At 35.5% G+C, this 23,818-nt stretch overlaps 2 protein-coding genes across 2 annotated transcripts; both read left to right on the top strand.

The window, feature by feature from the left end:
- Positions 1,738–2,627, top strand: LOC109359118 (prostatic spermine-binding protein). Its single transcript, XM_019603655.1, has one exon. The coding sequence runs from the start codon at positions 1,859–1,861 to the stop codon at positions 2,423–2,425; it is 567 nt and encodes a 188-aa protein (XP_019459200.1). The 5' UTR covers positions 1,738–1,858; the 3' UTR covers positions 2,426–2,627.
- On the top strand, positions 14,802–18,191 carry LOC109360634 (protein AUXIN SIGNALING F-BOX 3-like). Its single transcript, XM_019605666.1, has 3 exons — positions 14,802–16,119; positions 16,684–17,182; positions 17,275–18,191. The coding sequence occupies exons 1-3, from the start codon at positions 15,668–15,670 to the stop codon at positions 18,040–18,042; spliced, it is 1,719 nt and encodes a 572-aa protein (XP_019461211.1). The 5' UTR covers positions 14,802–15,667; the 3' UTR covers positions 18,043–18,191.

Genomic DNA, 23,818 nt, shown 5'->3' with positions numbered 1-23,818 from the left:
AAATTATGAATCATATATTGTTATACATCTATTGTTACATGTGTTACTAATTATGAAATGTAAGGTTATAAATGTAACTATTATATATTTTACTAATTGATATATATGTTACTAATCATGAAGTGTATTGTTATATATGATTCATAATTTTTTATAATAATAGTAGTAATGTTTATCCTTTTATGATAAACAATATCTCTTGTAATACATTTTGAATTTTCAATTGATGAAATATTTTTTTTTATAAAAAGTAAATGTAAAAACCATGGAACCGAACCGAACCATTCAAGAGCGGTTCGGTTCGGTTCGGTTCTTATAGTTAAAGTTGCGGTTAATTGAGCGGAACCGAACCATATGTTTTTGATCGGTTCGGTCACTAAAATGCACCAAAAACCGAACCGAACCGAATTTTTACACCCCTAGAAATAAGAGAAATGAAAAGGGATGAAAGAAAAAAGGGAGGGAAAATAACTTTTCACTTATTTGGCTCCCAAATGAAAAGAGGAGGAGAAGAAAAAATGTTTGAATCTCATGCTAAAATATTTTCTTCTTAAATGGGAGGGGAAAACACATGGAAAATAATTATTTTTTGTTAAAATAACCACAATACATTTGTTTTATATTTAAACTCTCACTTTTCTTCTATTCTCTAGTCAAACACACATTTTTCTTTGTTCTCCTCTAATTCATTTTCTCCTTAAAATGAGTTTGTCACTACAACAACAAAGACAACAAAATTTTAACATTCTAATTCAGTTTTTAACTTTTCTAATTCCAATCAAAGAATGTACTACTTTTTCTACTTGTTTTAATTCATGCAACCCTATTTTTTTTTTATTCAATCTTTGTAAAAGTCATTTCTTTTTATGGTATAATATGAATGTTTTGCCAATAACAAAGTTTATTTGTTTTTTATTTTATTTTCTTTTTTATTTAGTTTTTGAAAAACTTATTATTTGATGGGGGATATATTTGTATTATTCCTTTTTAGAAGTGTGTTTCCTTTAATTGTTATTTTATTCCTCATGTGATACACAAATCAATATATTTAGATTTTTTTCTACTCATGATGTTTTGTCTATAAAAATGTTTGTGTGATATTTGTACTTCTTTAAGTTAGTTTGATAAAAAAATGTATGGATCTCCTACATTTTGCACATATTAAAAATAAAGTAGTAAGAAAAATATTGTTGTAAATATGACATTTCTTATTTGAGGTGTTTATTTTATTTCACAAATATTTTTTTCTTTTCCTTTCACTTTATAAACAACCAAACAAGAGGAGAGACAAATTATGACTTTCTTTAATTCAGTTTTTTTAACTAAATAACTAATTTTTCACCCAGTTTCTAACTCTTTTCATTCATTGAACTTTTTTTCATTCTTTTTTCTTTCTAAACCAATCATATCATAAAATTTGATTTTAATATATACATTTTTAGTGTAAAGATTTCTACATAATTATTATATCATTTTTAAAAAAATTAATAATGATCAATTAGATAGAATGACAGTGTATCAAACTCATACAATTTCAAAGTATGTATTTTTTCTCTTAACATTTTAGTAGAATAAAAATATGTATAACATCTATATACGAACCGTATGTAGATTTATACTCATTCACTATATCAAACACATTAATTTATATTTTAAATAATTAATATTAATAAAATATAAATGATTTATAACTCATACCATTAATATTGCATAGATATTTATCTCATGGAAAAATTGTAGTTAATTCAGCGAGGGCTACTAAGGACTAGTAACTCAAGATTAATCAATCGGTGACATATCCCTCAACTAAACCCTAATTCGTCCCCACGCCGAAGGAAGAACTCTTGTACCATCATTCATGGCTGAACTCAAGGACAATGAAGAACCCACATTCACTTCCAAGCGCAAGCCCGAAGATACCGAAGACGTTTCAAAGAAAATTCCAAAGCCTGCAATTGATCAAACCCTACAACCCAGCCTCGCTTCAAACAACTACAGCAATTCGGAGAAAACCGAGTCCGATGTTGCCCTGAATGATGACGATGACGTGGTGGATGAGGATGCTGACGATGAAGATGAAGATGGAGATGAGGATGAGGATGAGGATGACAATGATGATGATGATGATGAGGAGGAGTCTAATGAGGTGGACCGAAAGGGGAAAAAGGTTATTCGTGATATCAAGGGGAAAGGGAAATTGATTGAAGAGGAGGAAGATGACAGTGACGACAATGATGATGATTCTGGAGGGGGCCTATCGGGTGATGACAGTGATTTTTCTGATGATCCGCTTGCGGAGGTGGATTTGAATAACATTCTTCCGTCGAGGACTCGGAGGCGAACAGCTCATCCTGGAGTGCACATTGCTGGTGATAGAGGGAATGCTGATGTGGACGATGATGATAGCGACGATAGCGATGCTTAAGGGCTAAACATGGAGGTTAGTAAGGTTTTGGAGAACTGGACTCACTTATTGGGTTAGTTCTGTTAGGATTATTACTTGTATTTGAGTTGAGATCCTAGAACTATTATGTTTTAGAACAATGCCTTTTTTTTGTTTGGGAACTGTTACTCAAATTATGCAATTAAGGGCTTAACTTTTTCTATATTATTATTATTTCAATTTACTTTTGCTTGTATGTGCTTGGTAATTTGAATATTATTAAGAAGTGAGAACTATGGCCATGGAGATTTCTGTTGTCCTTTAAAGGGTAAGGTGAAGCATGATTTTAAATCGCGCTCATGGTTGCATTTCGGTCATTGTGAGCTGAAGCAGGCCAATTACGACCAATGCAGTGTACAATCACGGCTTGATATGGTTGCTGCAGCTTCCATAACTAAGATGTTGCGGTCACATCATGTCATAAAGTCTGCACCCTGCAATTTAGAACTATGAGGTCAAGTATATTGGACTATTCACTCAGTTAACATGGAATATGTAATGAGGAATCGACTATTGATTTCACCTTACTCCTTGAATAACAAAATACTTGAGATGGAGATGGCTTGAAATCTTTAATGTTGACTTCTTTAGGGCATGTGATCTAAAGCTGTTACAGACTCTTAGGAGGCCTTCTGGTTGTGCTTAGTTTGAAGAAAAAATTCTGAACTATTTAATATTTGTGTTTCTGAAGACTAAAATCCTAGAAGGAAGTTTTCCCTCAGTTTCTTTTCCAAGGCTCTGTTATTTGCATGTTCATCATTCCTCTTCCCTCTTCAATTGTATGTTCTATTGTTTGCAAGGAGAACTTGTTTGTTATTGTGCTTTTCACTTAAATTGTTGGAAATGAGTCTGAGAACTATAAAAAGGCCATCTGTTTATTTTCCTCAATGTTAGATTTTAGATGATAAAGCACCATCAACATTATATTTTCATTCCTTTTGATAAAGTTTGAAAACAGCTTTCGTGGGTAGTTAGTGGAAGGTTGCTTCCCCCATGGTAAAATTTTCTTTGAAATAGCCTTTTACGCTGTTCATTAAAGACATTCATTCTTATGAAGAATTTTATATCACAAAATTGAACGTCTTGCTGATTACATTATGTACTTGGATTGAGGATGCAGATTGCTGGTGATCTTCAGTTAGATTCTTAAATTCTGACTAACCTATTTTTCGATTACTTCCCTTTCATACCATTAGTTTGTAAGAAATGGATGATATTTGTTTAGCCTAGTCGTTATGATTCTTACGGTTGAAGACAAATTAGCTTCAGATTTTATTGACATGTTCAATCATAATTTTTTTACAATTGATCAGATGCTTGAAGGACACAGCACTTTGATCCTGATTGGTTGTGTTGTGAAATCAACAAAAGTTGCTTTTCTAGTTAAATAACATTTCTTTTATTTTTCGAGGGAGCCAAAAAATAAATGCTTGTAAGTGGCTGCAGAAGCAGATTAGTGAGAAGCATGAAACTGGTGTTTCTCTCGGGAAGTAGAAGTTGAAATTGAAGAAAAATAGTGTAGCATAGTGCATGAGATTCCCGTCTGTTGTGTTTGGTGTATGATCAGTTATGATTCTGGTTGTTTTCACTTTTCACAACTAGAACCTATCGCCCCAAAATCAGACAATGTATACCTTGCTGTTTGCTTTTACACTAATGATTCATTTGGTTGGAGGGAAGATAGGAAGAAGAGAGAAATATGTGAGAAAGAGAGTCAAAAAGATGAGAAATAGAGTAAAGTTTTAGGTTGTTTGGTTGTATAGAAAAAGAAGAGAAATGAGTGATTTTACTCTTTCACTCTTCCTCTTTCATTTTCTCTTCATGAGAGAAGAAATTTTTTTGGTGGGTCCTACTTCCTTTTTTACTCTTTCTTCTTAAATTCTCTCCTTAACCAAAGGAGAGAAAGAAGATCTTTTTCTTCAAATTTTTACTACCTCCATCCCATATAGTAAAGAAATTTATTATCTTTAGTACAAATTTTACCATCTTTATGGGATAGAGAGAGTAGTTTTTAAATAGAATCATGTCCTTCTAATAGCTGCTTTTAATTTTTTACAGTAGTATATTTTAAAAGAAAAAGATAAAGAAAGTAATTGTCAAAAGCAAAACTTTCACCACAATGACAAACAACTAATTTGTTAGGTATCAATGATAGAATATACCTAGAAGGTTGAATAGGTGTCGCGGTTCCCACTTACTGCTATTTGCACCAAAGCCCTATTCTGGAAACTTGCCCATTTAATCGATTAAAGCTATGACTTAATCGATTAAGTTGCACAAAATTAGCAGTTGCTGACTGGCTCAATTACATAGCCAATTACAGATTATACAGAGATGATATAGCAGATATATTTGAACACAAATTATTTTTATTTGGCAGTAATGCTATATTCAAAATATCAGCTACAATAGGCAATTAAAAGAAGATAAAAATAGTAAAGAGATAAGGGAAAGAAACAACTTGTAACAAGGTTTTTATACTGGTTTGTTTTACGGTCCACTGCAAAACTACATCCAGTCCTCCCCTCTGATCCGGGAGATTTTTCTTCGCTAAAATTGAAACCAATGTGTCTTACAAACACACTTTCAATTACAAGACCTTGAACACTCCCTTCTTGAGTTCCCAGAACCTCTACCATGGTTTGTCCTTACCCAATCGCCTAGGAAAACCTTTCCTACGATCCAGCCCCAGCCAAGAGTATGCTCTAAACTCAAGACCTTCAAGTCTTGGTGATGACTTTTTGATCTCTTTGGTGGTACAACAGCAAGATAACTAGATGGCATGTCTCATGTAAATGATATGATAGTTTTTAGACTTTGTGAGATTTGCATCTAGGTTTACCTAACCTAGACTCAATAACTAAGACACATCTAAGACTCTAGTCTAGATATGAAGCTCTTGAATCTTTGGCATATTGATTTGTTGAGTTGTTTCTAAGCTTTCACTAAGTCATTTGTCTTCATCAAAATATAGGCAAGCATAAGTGCACTCTTGACATATTGCGCTTTCATAATTAGCTTCCTTGTTGTCAAACTCGAGAGTTATCTTGGTGCCTAGGTGATGGAATCGAGTTGACTCGGTCTCAATCTTGGCCTTGAGGAAATTCGGTCAAACTTGCTCAAACTCATGACTCTTGAGTCACTGTGTTCGGTTCAAAAGCTGGAATTACATGCCTAAATGATACTACTTTGGGTTGTATTTTCATAAAGCATGAATTACCATTTGTGACGCACAAGAGCATCCCTTCCTGATTCTGACTAATCATTATTTCTATTTGACTCATCAAACGTCTGTTCTTCTTTTATGTATGAAAATTATGATGTGTACATGTTACCTTGCTTTGCTTATCAATGCTTTGATAGCTTTGCCAATGTTGTGTTTAGTGATTAGGACTATGTGTTTGCTTTTCTTTGTCAAAAATATAATTGTGTGGAGTGTAGCTGAGGATTATATATAGAGACTAGACTTTTCTATCATTGCTGGCATTTACCCTGTTTCTCTGTAAGATGAGAATGTAACTATATTATATACTTCTTTCATGGCAAATATATGGTCCTTAGGTTAATGATGTCTAAAGAATCACCAGTCTTAAGCCCAGGGCCGGCCCTGCGCAGGGGATGCTGGAACCGCCCAGGGCTCGCAATGATAAGATTTCATTTAAAAATAATAATTTTAATTTTCCTGTTTTTTCGTTAATATGTTGATTGTTATAGATCATATAATGATTTTATTATGTTTTATAGCTCTACTTTTAAGTTCCTTTGATAAACATGATAATAGAGACGATATGATTAAAATTTTAAGGCTCGTTGAAATTTGTAAATTGATGTTTTGTTCAACTTTTGGTGTTAAATTTTATATAGTATAAAAAAATTAATTTTGTTGGTAAATCTCTTAACACATAAAGTGTGATAACTTGTAGTCATAATTTTCCCTTGTCTATAATTCTTTTAATAAATTTATGTCCACTTTTTTTAATCGTACAGAGCCTCAGATAAGTTATGACCAGCCCTGTACCTAAAACACTAGTCGTTTTCAGTATATAATATACCATGTATGCAACACTAGTCATTATTTTGTCCTCTCTCCATCCTCTCCTAAAGACCCTTATTCTGCCTAATGTTAGTTTTAATTGCTTTGTTAGCTTCATTAGTCCTGATTTTTTGTGTGCCTTTTTGTCCTCAAATTTCTCCTATTATGCAATGTTAACTTTATTGGTTAAGCTTTCGTCAAAAAAAACCCAAACAAGCTTATGTGGCTAATGTCTAGGATAGACATGACAAAATGAGGAAGAGATTAACATTGTATAATTGAAAAGTTTGAGGACCATAATTGTCCACACAAAAATGCCCAAAACGAACTTTATACATGTGCTAAAATTGAAGGATAACAAATTGCATTTGAGCCTACAAATATACTTTCTAATGAAATGGGGATGATTATATAGATATATATAGGAAGTGAGAGATTAATTATTAGGTAACAAATATTATATATTAATTAAATAATCATATGATTTATCATATATTAGTTAATAATCATATGATTATTAACTTAATTTTAATTTTAACCTTCTATGAATAATTATAGGACTGAAATTTATATGACAACCGTTCATACAATCACAATTTTATATAGAGTAAATTATATGACACCCTCTGAGTTTTATCGAAATCACACAAATTACCCTTCCATTTTTTATACCTACCAAAGCCCCTTAATATTTATACATACATTACACTGACTACTCTGTATGAGAAATGAGTGATTTTTATTATAAAAAAAAGTATAACTATAATTAAGTTAAGCAAAATATGGTATATTGTATAAATAAATACAAATAGTATATGAGTTGTGAACACCCAATTTTGTGTGGTCTAGAAAAAGCCCAAAACTTTTTTAAATAAACCGTAATAGAATTCAAAAATTTGGTTTTCTAAAAATAATAACTAAATCAATGGTTAAGGTTCCTAAATGTAAGTTATTAGATTAACTAAAATTCAAATTTAAAGTAACTGAATTCTCAAAAACTGGTTTTTTCAAATTATTCCAAAAATAATAATAATAAATATAAATAAAAAAGCGAATGAATTAAAGATTTGAAAATATGTAATCTGAATCATATCAATAACTAAATCTTTAAGAATTCAAAAATCAAATCAAGATTGCAATATGAAAATATGCAAATTAAATCAAATTAGAGAATTTCTTATCAATCTAATTGTGTTGCACAAATCAATTTAATTAGAAAATTAAATCTTTAGAAATTTGGAATCAAATAAATCAAGGTTGCAAATCAATCAAATGAGTTAAATATTGTAATCAAGAAATATACAAATCAAATTAAGATTAGAGAATTTCATATCAATTTGATTGTGTTGCAAATCATTTTGATTATAAAAAATAATCTTTGGATATTTGACTTGATGAAAAAATAAATCTTTAGAGATTTGGAATCAAGTAAATTAAGGTTCCAATATGAGAATAAGAAAATCAAATCAAAAAAAGCAAATTTGAAATCAATTTGATTATGTTGCATTTTTAAACACAAATCTGATTTATTTCCTTTAACCTCATCTAATGAATTAATGAGAAATATTCTACTCATTAAGTACATGTGGTAAATCCTAGTCTATAAATAAAGTATCTTATTCACCAAAGAAAAAGAGGGAGGTGCACACAAAAGGAATCCAAAAAAGTATTTATACCACCCATAACAACATCAAAATCTTCTATACACAGTAATCCAAAAAAATCATTCGACAAAATTCATTCGAATTCCCAACAATTCCAAAAAATATTCAATAAAGCATTCTCAGGAAAACATTCCATAACATCTAAGAAAAGACAATTCTAAAAAGGAAAAAAAGAAGAGAGAAAGAGATAAATATTGTGAGAGTTCTGATCTTGTGAGGTTGGTTCATTGCCAAAAGTGTTGCTCATCCTCACGTCGTCATAACTGTACTAGATCAAAACTGCATATCCTAGTGTATAATCTCATGTGAATGAGTTCATTGTAGCTATTGTATTCTCTTTATTCAAGTCAATCCTTCTCTAACATGCAACAAGTCTAGTTTCAACATTAAATGAGGTATCTTCGATATTTTATTTTTTCATTTTATTTTTGTTTTATTTATTCCTACTTAACTATAAACCACAACTATTTAATAAACAAGGCATAATCTTATCAAACATTTTTTCTTGTTGTGAAACCTAAATTCAACAACAATAAATAATTATGCAAATATTTTTAGGAATAAATCATAATAGAAATGAATATAACCCGTTTTAACAACCAATAAAATTCTCTATGTAACAATTACTCAATAAATTTTTAAATTGAATAAAGTTATTTCTAATTATAAATTTCAAAATCACATTACAAAAATAAAACATGACAATATTATTAATAACATTTTTTAGAATAAAATAATTTTGGGAGTTAATCAAAGATGGAGGAGGGTCGAGAAAACGCTGCTCGTCCTCAATTCATATTCGAAAGGTCGTGCTACGCCGTTTCTTTTCACTCGACTAAATCCTAAAACTAATAACAAACATATTTTCACTAATAAATAAATATCAAAATAAACATTTTCTTAAGAAATAAACATTTTTTCACACGACAAGTTTCCCTTGGCTGATACCCAACAAACGACCCTCAAAAGCCTTAGCCTACTTTGATGGCGGTCTTTAGTTAGTTTGTTTCACGATTGTGCATTTAGTTGTTACTTTCACATTATACACCTAAATCCAGACAAAGATTACTTGGTTCACAATTATGGACTCAATTGTTTACCCAATGCCAGACAATGAGCGCCTCAGATCAAGAAGTCAACAGTTACCCAATTAATATTTTATTAATCGCCAAAGTCGGATAAGTCTCAAGTTTTTATTTATTTGTTTATTCACTCTATCCATTCATTTCCAAACTATGTTCTGATCCCCAATCACTTGCAAATATTAAGAAAATAATAAAAGACGTTCATTCGATACAAACAAGGTATTAGGAAATCAGAAAATTTTCATTAATAAAAAGCCAGTACGACAGGTACAAATCCTACCTCTATTACATCAAAAGGAAAGCAAAATGCAAATAGAAACAAAAGATCTTCCAATCAACCCCTCCCCGCCCGACACCAGCAGCTTTACTAGGACCCCATCCTCCTCTGTGACCAGGTCCCTCTCACTGGTCACTCGGGCATCCAAGCGAGTCCAAGACCAATCCTGCTTCGGATACACTAGACGGGCCTAGGCCAAGGCGTTGTGCCACCTGACATTCACAACATCATCAGCTTCAACCTCTAGTTGCTTCCGCTACTCCCGTAGAAGAGCAACCTCTTGGGCCAGATCGTCGATCTCCGCCTAAGCAGACTCTACCCGCCCCACCAAGAGCTTCAACTGATTAGTAAGATGAAGTTTCTCGGCCTCAAACCACTTAAAACGCTCAGTATGGGCCATTAGTTCCCATTATGCCACACTCAGGTTCTCTTGGGCAATAAGAGCAGCTTCCCGAGCGTCCATCAGATGGGATCTCATCTTCGAAAGCTCATCCCCAATGGTTAAAGTCTGATCCTCCATGGACTTCACAACCCTGCATGCTTTTCCTTCAGCTCCTAGAGTTCCGCCGAGTGCTGAAGGTTAAAGAGGGTTTCATCCCCCACCCAGGCAGTCAAGACTCCCTCGGTCTCAAAGTACTTAGCAACTGAGGCAACCATGATGCTAGTCAACCTCAACCGCTTCAACAGTGTTGGCAAAGGCGTGTCGTCCATCACCTCCCTAATGTCTAGATTCATCAGGTTGCTATACACCTCCTATGGGATGACGTAGATGTGTCGAGCTTGGGACTTTCCTTTCCCCTTATCCGAGCAAGCAATGGACTTTCCCTTTCCGAACCTTCAGCGAGCCGAGGCAGCGGCTTCCTCTTTAGATGAAATGACGGGGAACCCCGTTGAATCCGCATCAGGAGGAGTGACCGATGACTCGGGTTGGCGACTCAGTGTACCAGTTGGAGCCCCTTGCCCCGAACTAGGCCCGGAAGAAAGACGAACCTCTAGTGCTCGCCAAAGGGCGAACCTCTCCCCAAGTTACCCTACTCATGGAGTCGGCGAGCTTGTCCGTGCTTGCTTGGAAGCACCAGCTTAGTTGCTCCAGTCCACTCCATCACCCATCTTAGCTGCTGAAAAAATCGACAAAAGAAAGTCAGATGCACATTATAAAAACACAACTAAGTTAACCCCGAAAAATCGAGCAAGGAACTAACCGACCAACCCCTAAAAAGTCGAGTCGCCCTACGCTAGGGCATAGCATCCAAGGGTTTTACTAGTCTCCACCCATTCCAACATCTCCTCTATCACATATGCCTCTCGCGCATCCAGGTACACGTAGGAGTAGCTGAACTTGTTAGCCGACTATTGATGGATACCACCACCTTAGGAGAAATAGACTAAGGGCTTCCCATCCGACCTATAGGCCGACGTATGGCGGCTCCCATGAGCCTCTACCTAGTAAAAACTGGCCTTCCAATTCTTTATCGATCCCTCAAAGGGATGGAAGAGGGTGTGTTTGTTCTTTTATTGGAGGCACGTCCATCCCCAACAACTGTATTGGTTCTCATCTTTGTTGGTACTATGAGTCACTTAGAACATCTAGAAGAAGAACCAGATCGTACAGGGCAACTCCATTACCTCACAAAAGAGCTTGAAAGCCCGAATGAATCCCTAGATATTCAGGTGCAGTTGAGACGGTGCCACCTAGAGGTGCCTCAGAATGGCGACATACCACCCGTCGAAGGGTATCTTCACTCCAATCCTGCAAGTGATGTACTCGTACATGTAGAAACTCCATTTGTTCCCAGTCTCTGCCAAGAGGTCTTGGCATACTCTATCATCAGCCCCAGCACGTACCAGCAAATGTCATTGGTCGGCTTGACTAAGACGTCAATGTCCGGTCGGGCAGGACCCGTGCAAGAATTGGGAATGCCCAACACCTCAGGGTCCACCCATCAGTATTGTGAATCTGGATGGATCAACGCCTCCAGGATTATGAACAGATTAGCTCGATCAACGAAATTTCTCCCTATTGTCAACCTGTCACTAGAGGAAGTGTTAGAATCTGAACTGGATATCCCATCTAGGACCGTTCGCCACTTCTTAAGAAATGTTGCTCGGTCTAGAGTTGTAGTATTACTTTTGACCCTTCCCCTCTTACAGTTACCTAGTAACGACGAGAACGAAAGGTCTCTCCGTCCATAACCATGGGCAGAGAAGAAACTCGTACGCTGACGATGATATGTTGACCAAGAAGTGAAAGATGATGGAGGTCTGGGCAAGACCACCACCTCATCAGAGCTCAAGTCATGCTCGGCACAAGGGTCCATAAAGACACAATTATTAAAAATAATAGGTAAAAGGGGGAAAGAGAGAATTACCGAGTAAGTAAGATTGAGGATGCAAATAAAAGGTTCAACAAAGAAGATAGCTTGGTAGCAGCAGATTGAAAGAAGAAACTCCAAGAATTCCGAGAAAACAAAGTGAAGCGAAAATGAAGGAGGGAACCCCTATTTATAGGGGGAGTGGGACTCAGGCCCCTAGCAAGGCTCAACCCTAGGAACCACAAGATGAGGACATGTGGCGAATGGGAACAATCCATCATGACCCATGACCTTTGATATTCGGATGCCTCATACGAAAGACGACTCTAGCCTCCACATATCAACCACTAGTAAAGCACAACAATAACTCCTACGTGCCAGCTATCACCAAATCACCCTAAAGATTTGAATCACACCAATAGACCTTTGGCATACTCTGCCACATCACCCGGGAGGTATGTGCTACATCATCCTTCTGGTGAACTAATTCTTCCCAAACAGGCCAATCGCTCTATATGTATGGTCGGATACCACGTCATGTCCACGACCAATTAACCCCTTCCGATCAAGTAACTCAACTATCTGATCATTCAGTTATTCAAACTAGAATCCTAATTCACGATATTAGTCTTAGGATTACCGGGGGTCTTTAGAATTCATCTTGGGTTGCCACAAAGCGATTGGATGGAAAGATCCAAGTAAAGGATTCAATTGATAATCGTACCACGAGAGTAGGTCTGACTTCAATTGAATCCTTTACTTGGATCTTTCCATCCAATCGCTTTGTAGCAACCCAAGGTGAATTCTAGAGACCCCCGAGAATCCTAAGACTACTCTCGTTAATTAGGATTCTAGTTTGAATAACTGAATGATCGGGTAGTTGGGTTCATCTCTCGGTCCTTCCCCAATGTATCTAAAAGGTGTAATTTGTTGGCCAAACAACTGATACGAATAAAACTTAGTTTAATGATTCAAACCATAATACTCAATGAAATAGAAGTAGAACAAGTGTTTATTGAATATAAAAGGGCATAACCCCGATCCAAAAACAAAGGGAATTACTCACTCATGGTGGAGAAGAGAATACCAAATTCTAAATTAGAGAATTGTAATATAAAGTGTGAAGTGTGTTTATCCTTGAGGGATAACCCTCATTTATCCTAATTACAAACTATTTGGCTAAGCTCAACAAAACAAATCTAAAAATAGGAATAAAATATGTCATCTACGATCGTCGATGTATATGGCGCTTTCACTCCAAGTTGATTCTATTCGATCCAGGCTCCAAGGCGACTTCTTTTGGCCCTTTAATTGGTCTTCGCATAACCTCAATATCAAATTTCATCTTCTTGCACCAAATCTCTAATATTTTTTGTTTCAATCCATTCAAACTACGCAAGATAGCCAAAAACACATGCTCAACCCGAACATAGAGAAATAAAAGCTAAAAACAATCATAAAGTCCTAATTATGTCCTAAAATGCAAGTTAAATGCAATGCAAATGTAACATAATTTCACACTCATCAATCAACCACTAGTAAAGCACAACAATAACTCCTACACGTGCCATCTATCACCAAATCACCCTAACGATTCGAATCACACCAACATACCTTTGGCATCCCGGAGAGGTATGTGCCACATCATCCTTTCGGCCAACTAATTCTTCCCGGACAGGCCAATCACTCTGATTGTATGGCCGAATACCACATCATATCCCTAATCAACTAACCCCTTCCGGTCAAGCAAGCTCATATGACCAGACAATAGGACACTTCCCTTTAGAGCGGTATTTCGTTTCAAATCAGCCATGACAACCAATATCGCCCAAGAAAAAGTAGAGTCTGCCAACATGTTAAGTCCATTCTAACAGACTGAGGGCAACTGTTCCATCCTGGTTAAATCAGATATCTCGTCCGACCGGGATGGGGCCCATCCGACCAAACACAGAACATACCCTTATGTCACTCTCACACAAGCCTCATAAATGTTGTTGATACTTCATTAAATGTATCCCCCAATTGGGCTCTGCCACACCACCTGTAAAGTCACTCTATCCCCTTGGGCCAAACAAGTCCAACTTGAAGGTTTGTGTCACCTCACGTCAAGTGTCATTGTTCCTAACACCTAATTCAATGTGTCTCCAATTGAGTTCTACTACACCAACTGCAACTCCAACATGTCCCTCTGACAGTACAGTCAGAGACGAACCTACTATGCGGCGGGGACAAGTCTGCTACGCCCCTATAATGCTCACTGCCAAGTCACCATCAACCATTGGGTAGATGACACGTTGCCACAACATTTACTTTAAATACGGGGTGTCCCCTTAGATGAAGTATCTCATATCTTAAATACTTCACTCACTCTCATAAGCATAATAACTCTCTCATTCAGTGCTAACATTTACTCTCTATCAACCTTCTTTAAACTCATATTGATTTGAGCGTCGGAAAACTTTTTCAAGTACTTCCACCGGCGGATCGAAGCTTCATTCTAACCAATCTCCATAAACAAGTTGCTCAACCGGATTCTCTATCCTAGCCATATCCGATCAATACTAAATAACATCTTCTCCGGATTTCAATTCTACTCGTGAACTAATAATAGGAAAATAACTTTCATTTGGGATGAAGTAAAAGAAGAACAATCTAAGGTGAATCTTGAATGAATTATATATTTATGATGTGATAAAATGATATGGAAACTATAAAATATTATAATAGTATATGAATTTTATACATTATTATTATATTATTTACTATTTATATTTAATTATTATTAATCTTTTAAATAAAATAATACAAAAAATAATAAATAATATACTAGTATAGCAGTGACCCTAGAGAATGAGGTCTGGCATTTCAGTAGTTTTCTCCGAAAACAGGTGTCATTAAACCTACAATCCTTTTTCTAAATTGTCGTTTTCAATTTTTTCTTTTTTCTTATATTCTCTTTATTTTGGTAACATGCTTCAGACTTTTGGCAGGATGGTAGCCTCACTTCAAAAGCACTGACAAAGACACATGCATGTTCACGCACTCAACGGTCAAGATTCTCTCATATCCCATCATGAAAATCTACGCCACCGTTTGATTCGATGCTCTGAAACCCCTCAAAACTATAACCATAATGGTTACCATGATTTAACCATGGTTAAATCAAATTGCACCCATCAACCAATTGGGTTTGAGAATTAAACTTTGTTTATCCCTCTCTCTGAGTTTTTCAGACTTAACATGTGAATGACAGAAGAAAAATGGGTTTGGGTCTATCACTGTTTCTCTCTCATTGATTTTGTGATCTATAATGTAAATTACACTGTGCAAAACTTATATTTTTCTCAGATCTATTAAAGTTTTTACCTTTGTTTTATGTATTTTATTTATATCATCATCATCGTTTGATTTGCAAAATCATAATTTTTCTGTTTGATTTTCTTTCATTTCTCTTCATTTTTTTTTCTTTCTAGGTGTATTTTACTTAGAAAATTGTGTTTTTTGTTTGTTATTCCTATTGTAGCAGATCCAAGCTGGGAAATGTAAATTTTCAATTTTTATCAGTACCCTTTTAGTTTTGAATAATTTTGTTTTTTTTGGAAGATCTTCCGTGATGTTCTAGATCTTATTATCTCACTCTTTTTTAGTCAAAGATCTTGTTTCACAGGGCATTTCAGTGTTTAGATCTTGGTTTTTTGTGATGGTGTAGTAAAACATCAAATTTAGGAAGTTCTGCTTTGTTGGGTTCATGTTTTATTTATGTCCTTTTTTGGAGGATGAAAATTTTCCTTGAAAGTTGGCGTCTTTGGATCACTAAGTGAGAAAAAAAGGAAAAAAAGGAGAAAGAAAAAGGATGAACTATTTTCCAGATGAGGTAATAGAGCACATTTTTGATTCTGTGGTGTCACACCATGACCGCAATGCATTATCTTTGGTATGCAAAAGCTGGTATAGAATAGAGAGATTCACAAGGAAGAGTGTGTTCATAGGGAACTGTTACTCCATCAGTCCTGAAAGGTTGATTCAAAGGTTTCCTGACCTTAAATCTCTGATATTGAAGGGAAAGCCTCATTTTGCTGACTTCAGTTTGGTTCCTCATGGTTGGGGTGGGTTTTTGTATCCATGGATTGAGGCACTGGCCAAGAGCAAGGTTGGATTGGAGGAGCTTAGGTTGAAGAGAATGGTGGTCTCAGATGAGAGCCTGGAGTTACTTTCTCGGTCCTTCCGGAATTTTAAGTCTCTTGTTCTTGTTAGCTGTGAAGGGTTCTCCACAGATGGCCTTGCTGCTGTAGCTGCAAATTGCAGGTAGAAAGACTTACTTGGTTGAATATTCTGTTGTTGATTTTATATATAGTCACCTTGACCTCAAGTGTGTTTTATTCGATTGTTTATTGTCATTATTTCGTGTGGAGTTTGTTTGTGCAATTGATAGTTTCGTGATGTTTCTAATTTTGTGGAAGCTGTTAAATTGAAGGTATATTACAACTAATGTCTGATTGGTGTTATCTTTGTCTTTTACTGTAAAAGTTGTTTTTGTTATAAATAATGGTTAGTTGATTATGGGTTTGTGTTCTATGTGCTACCAGTTAGAGAAAAGCATTTCTTCAGGTTGACTATCTCTAGCTATACTGTGAACTATCTTCACTTTAGTTTATTGTTAATTTTGTGAATTCTTTATGGTTATTTAGAGTTATCTTTACTTAATTGCAATGCTTTCCACTAGAATATATTGTGTTTGTGGTATGAGTGGTGTTAGGTAGAATGATGTTGAGAAAATTATTTTATCCAGCTTATTGGGAATGGGCTTTTTTTTGGATGTTAAAAATGTATTTTGATTCCCCATTTTGCTTGTATTTATTTGAAATACAGGTATCTTAGGGAGCTGGACCTGCAAGAGAATGAAGTCGAGGATCACAAAGGCCAATGGCTAAGTTGCTTTCCTGAAAGCTGTACATCACTTGTCTCTCTAAATTTTGCTTGCCTTAAAGGAGAGGTTAATCCGGGAGCTCTCGAGAGACTAGTAGCCAGATCACCTAACCTTAGGAGTTTAAGGTTAAACCGCTCTGTACCCCCTGTTACGCTTACAAAGATAATGATGGCAGCGCCTCAACTAGTTGATTTGGGTATTGCATCATTTGTCCATGATACCGATTTATTTATCTTCATCGATATGAAGGATGCCATTCTAAAGTACTGCAAGTCAATAACCAGTTTGTCAGGGTTTATGGAAGTTGCTCCGCACTGCCTTTCAGCTATATATTCTGTTTGCCCAAACTTGACGTCATTAAACCTGAGCTATGCAACAGGAATTCAGGGTAATGAGCTGATTCAACTAATTCGCCATTGTGGGAAACTTCAACGCCTATGGGTAAATATATATATATATATATATATTAGAGTATAAGATCTTTTCCTCTTGTTAATTCTAGATGGATATGACTAATTTATCAACTTGTGCAGATAATGGATTGCATTGGAGATAGAGGGCTGAGTGTTGTAGGAAAAACATGCAAAGATTTACAAGAATTAAGGGTTTTTCCATCTGTTGCCTATGGAAATCTTGGTGCGGTCACAGAAAAGGGATTGGTTGCGATATCAAAGGGTTGTCCTAAGCTTCATTCATTACTTTACTTCTGCCATCAGATGACAAATGCTGCCCTCATAACAGTGGCTAAGAACTGCCCGAATTTTATCCGCTTCAGGTTGTGCATCCTTGATGCAACAAAACCTGACCCTGATACACAGCAACCACTGGATGAAGGTTTTGGGGCAATTGTGCAGTCTTGCAGGTGTCTTAGACGGCTATCACTCTCTGGCCAGTTGACTGACCGGGTTTTCCTTTACATTGGAATGTATGCTGAGCAGCTTGAAATGTTGTCTATTGCCTTTGCTGGAGAGAGTGACAAGGGAATGCTCTATGTTTTGAACGGATGCAAGAAACTTCGCAAGCTTGAGATTAGAGATAGCCCTTTCGGTAATGCAGCACTTCTGATGGACATAGGGAAGTATGAAACAATGCGATCCCTTTGGATGTCATCCTGCGAAGTGACTGTTGGAGCCTGCAAAATACTAGCTAAGAAGATGCCGAGACTAAATGTGGAGATATTCAATGAAAACGAACAGGCAGATTGCAATGTGGAAGATGGGCAGAGAGTAGAGAAGATGTATTTGTATCGGACATTGGCTGGGAAAAGGAAAGATGCACCGGAATATGTATGGACTCTGTAGGTGCACATGTTAGGACATTTAATTTCTTGTTATTGAGCAGTTTGTACTTTGTTTAGGCTGTGACTGATTAATACACTTTTAGTCGGGTGTAGTGTTTTATGTTACATGAATTTAGTAGTTTTATGCATATATTAGTTGCCTTTCCCTAACTCAAATAAATATGTGGGAGGGGTGATTGGAAATTGGAAATGGTGGATACCCATCTAAAATGATTTCCATATCCTCCTTTTCTCTTGTTTTAGTGCAAGTTATTTTTGAAAAATATAAACCGAACATGAAACAAAATATGGGAAATATGAAACAAATATGGGAATGTAACTTTCTCATTTATAGGATTCAAACATGAATGAAAAATATGGGAATGTAACTCTGTGACATTATATTTATAAGAAGTATATTCTAGGAATGTTCTAAAGAGCATTCTTAATATCAACTCCACCTAAATATATCATTGTTTTGGAAATGTAAAAATCAGTCAAGATCCATATCTAACTGGGAGGAGAATTTTTAAGAGGAAGAGGGTGTGTTAAAAGCATTTAAATTTAGAAGTAGGGATGACAAAGGGTCTAAATGGGTTTGCATGGGTTCAAGTATTGCATTACCTCGACCCGCCTTGTTGCTTCATTTTTTGACCCAGACACGCCCCAGATCTGTGCTAGTGTCTGTTGGGTCTGGTACCCGCAGGTTCTTGGGTACACAACAGATCTGTAGGTACCCATAAATTCAAAAATATTAATAATTTTGTGATAAATTTACATAATTGTGTGTATGTTTCCTAAAATTTTATATGTTATGATTAAAATTGATTTAGTATGAATTGTTTAATCAACATGACATTAGATTACGCATATGAATTAACAACATAAGATTATATCACACTCCTTAACGATATACCATCATTGTTTAACAACTTATCACATTTATGAATTAATATGATATTACAATTATGGATTAACAATATAAAATTACAATTATGGTTTACATGGTATTACAATTATGTATATATATATATATATATATATATATATGAAGGAATAGTGGGGTCGGGTGTGCACAGGTCTGGGTACGTCATAACCTGGACCCAGACCCATCCAACAGTTGGTCTCAAAATCTCTGGTTTCAATTACCTATTGGTCCAAAAAACACAGACCCAAAGCTGACCTATTGCGGGTATTATGTGCAGGTATCCATTACCATCCCTATTTAAAAGTGATGATTAAAAACTATTATTATGTCAGTTAAGGGCGAGCATTGGCTAGGTTGGGACGAGTTAAGGCTTGTTCCTTATCTGGCGCTAAATGTTGGTCGGGTCATTTGTTTGAACCCATACTGAGCCTTAGACTCGAAGTTAATCAGACCCTAAATATCAATTGGGTTAGCCTTTAAACTCGAACGCGACCTTAAACCCGATCAAATATAATTTATACTTATTTTAGATAAAGTTTTATCAATATTATTAATCATGTATATATGATAAAAATTAGAGAATCAGTAATACTTTCGATTAAAAAGATGTCATTACTCTATACACAATTGAATAAAGACACATACAAACATGATGAGTGAGTGACTATGAGACAAGTCGGACCGAGTCTTGCTTGGTCCCTTCCCGATCCTAAATATTGACTGAGTCTAATTTTTAAACTCAAACCCGACTCTAGACCCGATCCAATTCGACCTGATTATGATCGGGTCATACTGGGTGAGTGGATAAGATCGAATTCTGCTCATCCTTAATGTTAATTTATACATATTTTTCTCTTAAAATTCAAAATTTACTACATTAAATATGATTAATTGTTGAAATTATTACACTTTTATTAGTAAACCTTTATTAGAATTTAGTTATTTATACACTTTAGCTTCCAAAGTACAAAGTGCACTTTAAAGAAGCCACTTCCAAAGCTTCATAAGTGTAAAACAAATAAATTTGACATTTGTTAAAAACAAGTGAAATACAGTAGCCTCACCGAAAAACAACAAAAATTTATTGACAAATTAGTGAACCAGAATTTGGTAATAACACATTAATGCTACACAGCATTGACAAACTTTTTTTCCAACATATAATAGCGGTGATTATGTAAAATAAAGTGATGGAAATCATTCTTCTATTTCAAGTGATATATGTTTGATTTACCTTAGCAAAGTTTTAGATTTAAGTCTCGTGGATAAAAAAAATATCTGCTGAATGAGTTAACCCCACATACATGTAATCGTTATCGACTCGGATATAATTGCCTCAAGTGCAAATGTACATATAGGAAACGTCACTATAACTCATCTTAAATAAATTTGGGGACACTAGCATTTCACAATAGCTGATTAACTTGTGCCTCTCATTAGTTTGGTGTACAAATTGAATAGGATACATGTTTCAAAATATATTTTCAATTCTTTTTACTCCTATATATTAAAAGTATAATTGATATAATTGCAAGGTATTGTAGCTACACAATTTATCATCATAAGTTTATTATATGAGAAAAATATATATATTAATAGTATAAATTTTTTTACATTATTATTATATTATTATCATTCATATTTAATTATTATTAACTTTTAAATATAAATAATACAAATAAATTATATAAATATTTTCTTAACCGTGAATAGAAAATCTACTCTTATTATATTCAAAGCTCGGGGACTGAACTATGTAGTTATCTTGTTTTAGAGATGTCACAAACGCTATGGTGAGTACCTACTGTGACTATTGGAGGTGACTTATCAATGAAAATTTAAAAGCTACTAGCAAAAGTCCAAATCAATACTAATGTCGATACTGTTCATTCTTACTGTTTGTTCTTTCTAGCCACTTTGTAGTATCTCTACTAGTTTCATCTTCTGATTGAGAATACGTGAACAGGACAACTCATTCAATTAATATAGACCAAAAAGAATACTTCTTATCCAATGATTGATGACTTTGTGTATAAAGCTTCATTGTTGATTTAATTCTTAAAAAGGGTGAAATAATAAAAACAAGTTACATTTCGGGTATAGAAAATACTTGAAAGTATTTATATTGAGAATTGTATATCCCGTAGGTAGCTCACCACATGATTACGCGCATGCACGCCACCGCTGCAGCCTGACACAACTCGTAGTCGGGCTTAGAGTTATAACTTTTTTTTAAAATGGCCTATTTTTTAATGAAAATTAAACCACGTCAGTATATCCTCACATATCATTATAAAAAAAACTGATACAACATGAGCCTAAGCAAGTTCACTTGCTAGTCAAGCAAACTGATTTACTCAATGTTAGAACATGGTTTGTTGAAAATTATGAGTGAAAACTTTTGGGTGTGAAATATAAAAAAAACACACAAGTCACACATAGAAAAGTTTTGAAAAAATAACTCTCAAGTCCCACATAGAAGAGTTTTGAAAAAACAACTCTCAAGTCCTACATAGAAGAGTTTTGAAAAAACAACTCTCAAGTTCCACATAAGAGAGATGAGGAACTTGGAAAAAATCCCAAGTTATAAATAGAAGTCTCCTCCCTACATATTTATTTGCCCCCAAGTTGAATGCGCTTTCATTCAACTTTTTCTTTCACCCTCATATTTTCTGCAATGCATTTCCGGTAAACTTCTCCCTTTTTTTTTCCTGTGGCACTAAGAAATGGCACAGGCAGCCATATTGTGGGAATTTCGAGAACTGACACTAGTAGTCAGAATTGGAGGAAAGAATTGGCACAGGTAGCCATATTCTGGAAATTTCGAGAACTGACACTAGTAGTCAGTATTGGGGAAAGAATTGGCTCAGGTAGCCATATTCTGGGAATTTCGAGAACTGACACTAGTAGTCAGTATTGGAGGAAAGAATTGGCACAGGTAGCCATATTCTGGAAATTTCGAGAACTGATACTGGTAGTCAGTATTGTGGGAAGAGAATTGGCACAGGTAGCCATATTGTGGGTAATTTCGAGAATTGACACTGATAGTCATATTGTGGTGGGTGTATTCGAGATCGGTTCTTACAGTGCAGTAAGAATTCGATAACAGAGATCTGAGCCGTTTTATCCTGGGGACGACGTGGTTGATAGTCTGCTTGCACATTTTGGGCAGTGCCACGAAACGTCTTAAAGAGAGCGACATGGTCGTGATTCAGCCAGTAAGTATTATTTCGTGCCATTTAGAATTGCTGCAAGCTATGGTAACAACACTCATTGCACCAGATGTAGGACAAACTGAGCATGAATTCATTGCACCAAATGCAAGAAACATTGAGCAGCCTTTGTCAATCTACAAGCCAAGGCCTAAGCACAATGAACCTACATTGTCTAACTTTAGTCATGTTTATATGCAAGTTATGGCTAGGACATATACATACTCTTTAACCAAACACACGGACCAAGGTAGCAAGTGCAGCAAGGACACTGACTAGTGGAGCAGGGATATGGAGCAGTACAACAAGGCTATGGATCAAGGTTGCAAGGATAAAGACACAAGTCAAGACTACAACCAAGACTGCAACTCTCACTGCAATCTTGTTCTAATCTAGTGCAACCTTCTTGGCTAAAGCTACTTCATGCCTTTGGGCTCTCCCAACCTCATTTATGGATCATTTTTGGGTTGTCTTAGCCATACATCCATCAGGCCCAGAGGCAGTGAGGAGATTACAAGCAATTCAGAAACAAGTCATTTATTCTCTTGCTTTAGGCTTATTAGGCATGTGTTAAATATGTTAAGCATGTCAATTACTTAGTTAAGTTTTCTGTTTAGGCATAAGGGATAGTTTTCTGATTGTATATATTTAGTTAATTATTCCTTTGTAACCAATTTAATTCATTCATTCCATAATAGTATATGCAATATTTTTCTTCTCTTGAGGTTCTTGCTTTTCCTTCGGGTTCCTTACACCCTTTCTTGTTTCTTGTTCATTGATCATTCCAAAAAGGAGCATCACTTTCTTTGAAGGTATTAGAGCTCTTTAGAGAACTCTGCTATATTCAAGAATGTCTATTATCACCCCCTCGGGTCCAACATTGGATCTTGGACAAGATCCAACATCTCCTTATTACCTACATCCATCATAGGATCCAACAAGTGCTTTGGTTTCTCCTTTACTAAATGGTGAAAATTATCACCAATGGTCCAAGTCAATGAAGATAAGCTTGATCTCAAAATAGAAGCTGGAGTTTGTAGATGGGAGTATACAAGCACCTCCTAAGACAGATTCACTCTATAAAGCATGGGAAAGGGCTAACAACATTGTGATCTCATGGATCACAAGGTCTATGACTCCCTCAATTTCCCAGAGCATCCTATGGATGGATAAAGCCCAAGATGTATGAGAAGAACTATATGAAATATATTCCCAAGGGAACCTCCCCAGAATTGCAGACCTACAAGATAATATGGTAAGATTTAAACAAGGTGATCTCAATATCTCAGAATACTTCACCCAAATCAAGATTTTTTGGGATGAGTTGGATAATATCAGGCCTATGCCATCCTGCACATGTGAAGCTCTTCCTGACATCAAGAAGAACATAACATAAGATATGATTATCAGATTCCTCAAAGGTTTGAATGAATCATATTCAGGTATTAAGTCACAAATCATGTTGATTGATCCTCTTCCAAGTATGAGGAAAGTTTTTTGCTTTGGTTATTCAGCAAGAAAGACAAATGTGTGGTCCAGAAATGAACTCAAAAGCTATGGTGGCTTCAGGAAATTGGAAAAGAGGAGGGTACCCTGGTAGGAATAGCAACCAAGGTAGATGTGGTAATCCTAGAAGAGGAAACAACTATGGGAGAAAC

The sequence above is a fragment of the Lupinus angustifolius genome, chromosome LG11 (genome assembly GCF_001865875.1).
Source record: "Lupinus angustifolius cultivar Tanjil chromosome LG11, LupAngTanjil_v1.0, whole genome shotgun sequence".
Classification (NCBI taxonomy): domain Eukaryota; kingdom Viridiplantae; phylum Streptophyta; class Magnoliopsida; order Fabales; family Fabaceae; genus Lupinus; species Lupinus angustifolius.
This window is presented reverse-complemented; position numbering and strand designations above follow the sequence as displayed.